Source organism: Podarcis liolepis (assembly GCF_965112155.1).
Source record: "Podarcis liolepis genome assembly, chromosome: 4".
Lineage (NCBI taxonomy): Eukaryota > Metazoa > Chordata > Lepidosauria > Squamata > Lacertidae > Podarcis > Podarcis liolepis.
In genome coordinates, this window is record NC_139558.1 from 89,214,593 (window position 1) to 89,223,175 (window position 8,583).

Consider the following 8,583-nt stretch of genomic DNA (forward strand, 5'->3'; position numbering starts at 1 on the left):
ACTACCTCAGGTTAAGAAATTTGCTTTGGATGAGAACAGAAATCGCGCGGCGGCAGTGGGAGGCCCCATTAGCCAAAGTGGTACCTCATGTTAAGAACAGTTTCAGGTTATGAATGGGCCTCCAGAACGAATTAAGTTCTTAACCCGAGGTACCACTGTATTTAAAGTGCATCTCTGGGTTATTTGTGGGGCATAGGAATTCGTTCATTTCACACACATACCCCCCCCCCAAAAAAAATATAGTCCGGCTCACCACATGGTCTGAGGGATGGTGGCTGAAAAGGTTGCTGACCCCTGATCTAGACAACCCAGAGCTATTGTCAGAGTTTAAGCACACAGTCCAGCGGGGAGGGGGGGAAATTATAGGGTGGGAAACAGGACGTGTGTGGTATGGATTGTAGAGACGGGCTGTGGCTTAAGAATTCCAACAATCAGATAAAGGGACTGAATTGGAAGGATTTCATGTGCAGCAGGAGCAGGTGGGAACATGGCAACAAACCTTTTATTGGCCCACGATTTCCCTTTTAAACCCACCTTTATGAGGCTGTATTTTCGGGGGCGCCCCCCCCTCTTCCCGGTGGAGCTCTCTAACCAAAGTCCTTCTCACTTCAGCTTTCTCTCTTCATTGCACACAGTCCTCATTCACGGATTAAATTTAAGGAGCGACAACGAAAGGAATTTATTAGAAGTCCAAAAATCGAGGGTGAGAACAGGCTTGCTTTTGATAAGGCAGGGGCAATCAAAAGTTGCCGCCACCGGTGTTGAGCAAAGACGTGGTGCTTCTCTCAGAACGGATGCTTAAATAATGCCACCTTCAAAGTTTCTGAAGTCTGGTTGATGAAAAAACCCATCACAGGCCATGACAGCTCAATGAAGCAGTATTCAAGCTGTATGCATTTGACAGAGGAAAGGGGCGTCAGAGAACACCCTTCCCACTCACCGGTTGAATAATAACTAAAAAAAAGGCTTCCAAACCCATCACAAATGTTTAAGGAAAAGGAACAAAAATGAGAGAAAGGGAACACACATCTTAATATGCTTCGTTTAACTTATTTTATTGTCACCTTATCAGAAATAGGTCTGCAAATATAAAAATAATCTGTTTTCAAATTGGGATCAGAATGACAGCAAATATAAAATTACCTGAGTTACATGCATCAGAAATGCATTTTTTTAAAAAAAAATACAGGACCATATAAATTTGTCTCTCAGTTGGTCCAGATAACTGAGACGCCTCACTTGATTTTTTAAATATTTTTTTTTAAAGAACTACTCCCATACTACTTTAAGACATACACGTCAGAAATAAACAAGAGGTCTTCCAAGTAGGTTATTTTGCAAGCAAGTCAGAACAGAAAGAAAGTTTTACACAAGGACACCGTACAGCAGAACTCTATGCACCTAATTATAACCACTTATAATTGCATCTCCTGATGTTGCATGGAATATATACTGATTCAGCAAAGGGAATCTGTGCACATAAGCAGACTTCCTTCAGGTACCAATGTACATTAGAATGCACTTTTCAACATGAATGCTAGGATGAAGCACTGAGTGTACAGTACATCACCATCCAACTTCCTGATGGCAAATAACATAATCACGAATAAATAGCACCTTCTTTATAGGCTGGCAGAGTCAACGACAACACGTCACATTGCAACACTTTGTTTTAGCTCTGGCTTATTTATCCTTAATTCAATGTGCCAGGGCGGGGGAATCTTAACAGACTGCACTAAATGCTTAGCCACTGGGATTTTGCCTCTCTTTAACCACTTAGAAAATTGGTCTGTAGCTGGTGAAATTCCTACAGATGATGCAAAACGTACTCCCTCATGACCTGATTGCATTTCTGGAGAAAATTATACCGGTAGGTCTTTTTAAATCCCATTGATTTCAGTGGAAAGAGATTTAAGCTTTTCCTATTGGAACCAAGCAACTTCCAAGTGATGGATTGAGGTTGGACTTTGTACAAGGTGGTGAAGCAACACTTTATTTTCTCTCTAAATAAATTATGTCTTCGGTCTGCTATTATCAAAACATTGCCCAAGTCTAATAGGTAGCAATATCGTTTTCATTTCCTTCTGTAAAGGTAAAGGGACCCCTGACCATTAGGTCCAGTCATGACCGACTCTGGAGTTGCGGCGCTTATCTCGCTTTATTGGCCGAGGGAGCCAGCGTACAGCTTCCAGGTCATGTGGCCAGCGTGACTAAGCCGCTTCTGGCGAACCAGAGCAGCGCACGGAAACGCAGTTTACCTTCCCGCCGGAGCGGTACCTATTTATCTACTTGCACTTTGCTGTGCTTTCGAACTGCTAGGTAGGCAGGAGCAGGGACCGAGCAACGGGAGCTCACCCCATCGTGGGGATTCAAACCGCCGACCTTCTGATCGGCAAGCCCTAGGCTCTGTGGTTTAACCCACAGCGCCACCCACGTCCCTTCTGTACAAACCACAAAAAAAATCATTCAAAACTGTTAATCTTCTGATAAGGACAGGGGTCAGCAAACGTTTTCAGCAGGGGGCCGGTCCACTGTCCCTCAGACCTTGTGAGGGGCCAGACTATATTTAATTTTAGACAGGAGTCTAAAGTAGAATCCAGCAACCAGAGAAAAAGCCCATGCTTCTGAGTCTGGTCACATTTACAATTACAAGCTTATTGAGAAGGGAAAAGTAAACACACATCTTCAGTTTCTGCTAAAACTGGCAGAAAAGAAGTATTTTGTTATTATGGGGTGTCTGTTGGTCAAGAGGGGGCAATTCTTCACTCGGCCTCTGGCTCCCTGCCTTTAAAAACAAAGATACATTCATACTTTTTTCTCTTCTCAGCCCCACAGAACAATTCCCCTAAAAATCCACATTCTCCATTTGCAGATAGGCAAAGTTCATCATGAATATAAATTGGGAACTTCCCTGACTTGCATAGCACCTGTCAATCACGGTATTTTGAGTTTTGCAGATTAATCATTGCACAATACAGGCTCATGATACTAAAATAAAAATATAAAAAGTTCTGATGAAGTCACAGATCAAGTCAAATTTTCCCCTCTTATGAGAACATGGGGAAAATTACACAAATGCCTGTAAACAAACACAAAACTCCCAACTCAGGCGCTGAAGACATTTTAAATCGTTTCTTCCTGTTTTGGCTCTCTTCGTTTTTCTCTCTGGGCACAACTAGTTATTTTTAGTGAAAGAAATACTTTATACTCTAAAGGGCTGGCTGTTTGTTTGTCCTGACACACACACCTTTTTGTGTGCTTGTGCGTGTGTCTGTGCAATTCTTGCCTGCTGGGATTTCTCTGAGGGTTCACAGAGAAAGTCTTATTGCTATTAAAACCATCTTTAGGAGTGTGATTCAAGTTTTAACACCTTGGAAAAAAGTTGCCAACACAGATTTGTCTGTGTGTGTAATAATCACAGCAGCTCAGACACGAATCCATGAAAACACAAACAAAGCTACCAAGTCAGATAGCTGGTTAATCTACCGGTAATTCATTATTGTCAACATATACTGTCAATCAGTATTATTGTCAACATATATTGTCAATATATACTGTCAATCACTGCCTTCCTGCTCCTTTCTAAAACTGGAGATATATCATGGATTGAACCTGAGATGTTCTGCATGTTCTGCATGTCAAAATAAAAAAATTCCTTCCAGTAGCACCTTAAAGACCAACTAAGTTAGTTCTTGGTATGAGCTTTCGTGGTATGAGCTTTCGTGTGCATGCACACTTCTTCAGATACACGAAAGCTCATACCAAGTACTAACTTAGTTGGTCTTTAAGGTGTTACTGGAAGGAATTTTTTTATTTTGACTATGGCAGACCAACACGGCTACCTATCTGTAAATGTTCTGCATGTGTTCAGTCACTAAGCTATGCCCTCCTCTCTCCAAACCTGCAGGACACAGCTGGGCTCCGCCAATGAACTAAATATGAAGACAGACATGATACTTGACTTGTAAACCAGCAGATCTACTTTGAAAGCACCCTTCCTTTCAGTACGCCATGTACCTTGTGCTCTCAAGGTCTTTGCGGTAGGAAGAAACAGCTCCACAAATTTGCAGAAGAAGGCACGCTGTGGTGCAATACACTTCTCCCATTTCAGAGCATGAATATATATATATATATAATGGATGAACATAGAAACATGAATTTGGCACTTAATATTTTTAAATTCAAAACATAGCCCTCCAAAAACTTGGGAATGGGGGGCTGGGGAAGGCTGATGGCTCAGCCAGTGTTTGATTCACAGGTATCGGAAAGTTGAAAAGCCAGGTGAGATTTCTGTATTATGATGTCTGTCTTCACCATAAGAGTGTGCCTGAACACACACTTACCACGCCAGCATATTGTAGAAGATCGGTAGTAGTGGATAAGCTGGTCCCCACCCCATAAACTGGCCCACTGTTGTTGAATTTCTCTCTAAGGAATCTCTCACAAGCTTCAAAGGAATCTGAATTCCCAGCAACACAAGATGAAAACAAATGCTATTGAGCCTGGATAGCTGTTGGTTAGACTGTGGTGCTGATAACACCAAAGTTGCAGGTTCGATCCCCATATAGGACAGCTGTATATTTCTGCATTGCAGGAGGGTTGTAGGCTCCCCATTCCAGGTTGAGGTAAGCCTTAAGTACAGTGGAGGCCATCAATCCAAAAGAGCTATCATGGCGGGAAAGGATGGTTACAGAAACAAATATTTAAGTCCTCGGCACAGTGTGCTTGGTCTGTGCAGCATCTATGGATTCAGCTACAGAAGACCACGATGGGATGGATTTAGGTGAACATTGGTTCTGAAGCAGCACTGGGTCTATCAGCACCCAATGATGCGATTTAATTTAGCTGCACTTATAAGACCATCTTTGAAAACCCATGTCAAGGTAAGTTCACATATTTCAATATCCTGAATCTGCAATTACCATTTGGTAATAGGTAAGATAGTATCACTGGTCTTCTGTTATGCAATCATTTACCTGCGGTGCATACATGGTGAGATTACATTCTGACATTACCGGGGAATTTAGTCACGATGGTTAGGCTCATGGAACCATCAATCAGCGATCGACCATCGTGGGGCACAGTGCAATGGAAAAGCTTAAAAATATGGGCAGAGCCTGGAGCTGGCAAGTCACCATCCCAAACTGGCTGGCCATGCTCAAAATCAGGCATCATCATGCCACAAGTCCACTTGTGAGAAGTCACCACCTCAAAAACACCCTGCAAAATCACTGTTGAGCTACATGTTTGGCAAAATTATTTGGCAGAGTCCTGGGGCTGTTAGTTTTGCAATTCAGGTGTGTGTGTCTAGATAGAGGAATTGCATTTATGGGTAACTATAATTAAACAATGATACAGTAATACATCAGCAAGAACTAAAGTGCTAGCTTTCAAAGTGCTGGGGGAATTACATACAGAATCATTAAAATGCTGTTCTCCTATCTAGACCTAACATCCTTTCCGACTCTCCATGAGGCAAGCAACCCAAACTTGCAAATTTGCCTTTAGACAAAACTCCAAGGATTTCCCTTTTTTTGGTGTAGACATCTGTACAAGAACCTGCCACCCCAGACCCTTAACCCGTCACATACTCCCCTTAATTACACCAAGAAGAAACCCCAGCTAACCCCACACGGGGTCAACTCTCAAACCAGTTGGCTAGATTCTCGATGGTCTTGGGTTGCTTGCCCGCAGCCCTGACTGCGTCGCAAACCCTGCAGCAGTGTTCCACCCAGAAGAACATCGTCTGCACGTCGTACTGCTTCCTCCAGGCAAAATACCTCCGGTACTGGCTCTTGTTTTCATCTAGGAATTTCAGGTAAAGGGCCAGCTGCCTGGGACTGGCAAAGTCGTCGATATGGATGAAAGAATCGGGGGGAATGAAACGCTCATAGTTGGACCTCGCGGGGCCAAGCACGACGGGCACTGCCCAGGATGTGAAGGCGTTCTTCCAGAGCTTCTCAGTGATGTAGTCTGGATGCTGGGAGTTCTCGAAGGCCAAGTAGAACTTGTACTCAGAGACCGTCTTGACCACACTGTTGTCCTTCAGCTTTAGGCCGTGGGCACCGTAGATGTCGATGGGGAGGTGGTCCTTCAGCTGGCGGTAATAGCGTACGCGGGCCTGCCGTTCCTTCCAGTTGCTGATGACCCAGGCCACCAGCTTGGTCTTCCTGGGCATGGCGAGGTGCGGGGCGGGTGTCTGGCTGGGGCGGAGATACCCGTAGGGCACGAAGATGTCCGAGTCCACCTTGTAGGACATGGTCCAGTTGAAGATGCCCGCCAGGTCCCGGAGGCGTCGGGTATGCGAGGGTGACTCCATGTTCATCCACACCCAGCGCTGCCCAGGGGGCCTAACCCGGGGCAGGTTCTTGAGGCCATTGCTCATGAGGTCCCAGTGGTGGAAGACGACAGCCTGCGCCTCCAGCTGGCGCCCCCGGTCGGTGATGAGGTTGCAATCGCGGATGCCGAAGCGGCGCTCGCAGCCATCCAAGGGCTGGTTGCGCCCGAAGGGCACCCACCACATGAGGACGGTCGTCGCCCCCGTCGCTGCCCGGAGCTCGTCGCCCCCGTCCCACACGGGCGGCCGATCCCGCAGGCTGCTGGCGGCGTACAAGACCAGCACGGTGCAGCAGCACAGCCCGGCCGCCAGCAGACGCCGCTTAAGCCCCGGCGCCCCGGGGCAGGAGAAGCCGTGGCACGGCCAGGGCGCAAGGCGCGCAAGCCGGCCTCGCAGTCGACACACCAAGCCCGGCTCCGGAGGTTCCATCGCGGGCCGCCGCCGACCGAGGGGATGAAGAAAGCGCCGAGGGCGCACCGTGGTCCTTGGGCGGCCTTTGCCACCGCCTCCTGCCCGGCCCCGCCTGCCAGGGCGCCGAGTGGCGCATCCCGATGGGTCCCGGGTTGCAGGCCCGCCTTCCCCAGAGGGGGCCGCGGCTCTCCGGCCTCCTCCAAGCCCTGCTTCAAAGCGGAAGGGTGGCCGCTCCAAGGATCCGAACTCCTTGGAGAGCCGCCGGACAGGACCCGGTTGCTCCTCGTCCCTTTGTTTGTCTGTTTGTTTGTCTATGCCGATTTCCTTGGGGCGGGCAGAGATTCAGCCGCGACAGCTTTCCCCTCCGCCATCACCGCGGGTGAAGGGATGGCAGAGCTGGACCTGTTGGATTTCTGCCTGCTGTAAGAGGTGGAAGGGGGTGTGAGCCCGCGCAATCGGATGGCTTCTGCTGTGGCGTTGCTCTCTGCCTGCTCGGAGATGCAGTGATTTAGTTGGGAGCTGGAACGGCTTTAGCTGGAGTTGTAACGGCGAGGGAGAGAAATGCCCAAAGCTTTAACAGCGCACTCCTAAGCAGAGCGTACTTAGAAGTTAGCCTCTGGTTGAGTTAACCTGCTGCGGTGTTGCAACCCGAAGCACGGAGAGGTGCGACGCATGTTGTGATCACGACGGAAGAACGAAATGCATGCTGCACATGGGAAACGGGTAAAAGGCGGATCCAGCTGATTTTAAACGGATCCTCATGAATTCATATGATTTTTTTCATTCAAATTAAATAAAACTGCCATGATACTGTAGACCATGTCTTAGTCTGTAGGCTGCATCAAAAAATCACGCTCCCACTGTTTCGTGGGGCCGCGCAATGGCGCAAAAACATGGTTAAAAAACACGGATCCTCATGGATCCTCATGATTTTTGCACTAGATCAGCCCGAAGTCACCATCAGATCAAACTTCATGGCCATGGGCACAGCATGCACCACAAAAATCACGGATCCACAGCTTCCTGGCGACACAGTGGCCCTAAAACGTAGTTTTGAAGCATAGATCCTCATGGATCCTCACACTTTTTGCATTGGACCAACGCTAACTCACTGTCAAATCACACATCATAGCCAGGGGAACAGCCTGCACCACAAAAAACTCGGACCCACGGCTTCCAGGTAATAAAGGTAAAGGTAAAGGTACCCCTGACCATTAGGACCAGTCATGACCAACTCTGGGGTTGTGGTGTTCAAACTTAGATTCACAAAATGTTTAGGGGTATGCGTCCCCCCAGAAAAAAGCACTGCTTGTTGGGCAAGGACAGTATTCGCCTTCACTTTGTCCGGGCAAATTGGACTGAACTGAGGAGACAGGCTAACTTTTCAAAGAAAAATGAGAAATTCCTTGCTAGAGAGAAAGGAGGGGGGGATGGGACTTGTTGTGCCCCTTCCTTTGCCTTCTCCCACCAACCCTGTGATCACTGTGTTTGTGTGTGTGTGTGTGTGTGTGTGTGTGTGTGTGCGCGCGCACACACACACACAAACACACACACACAAACACACATTCAAGCTCAATAAAGCCAGGCAGTCCCCAATCAATAAAGTGCTGACTGGCCACCTACCTCAGTGGGTGTTTGGAGCTCACAGGATTACTCACACTAAGCAGACCAAACTGCTATATCAGGAAAAATAAAGGAACAAACCCTCTTGCACCCAGCAAGCTGGAACATTAGGGCCATGTGTTCTGGCTTGCTGCAAGTCAGCAACTCACAGAAGATGAACATCATTGACCATGATCTGAAAACACGCAACATTGACATTGCTGCTCTACAGC

The 8,583-nt window shown here is 47.2% G+C and overlaps 1 protein-coding gene and 1 long non-coding RNA gene across 2 annotated transcripts; both read right to left on the bottom strand.

Annotated features, from left to right (window-relative positions):
- Positions 1-1,030: 1,030 nt before the first annotated feature.
- Positions 1,031-3,633, bottom strand: LOC310705471. Its single transcript, XR_014525316.1, has 2 exons — positions 2,772-3,633; positions 1,031-1,492 (listed from the first exon to the last, which is right to left on the bottom strand). It is a non-coding gene; the product is annotated as an uncharacterized lncRNA (long non-coding RNA).
- A 178-nt stretch (positions 3,634-3,811) lies between these two features.
- FUT4 (fucosyltransferase 4) lies at positions 3,812-7,087 on the bottom strand (the record flags this gene model as incomplete). Its single annotated transcript, XM_083500600.1, has 1 exon — positions 3,812-7,087. A coding segment is annotated over one exon (1,449 nt), but the record flags the coding sequence as incomplete, so codon positions are not given.
- Between the last annotated feature and the right edge of the window lie 1,496 nt (positions 7,088-8,583).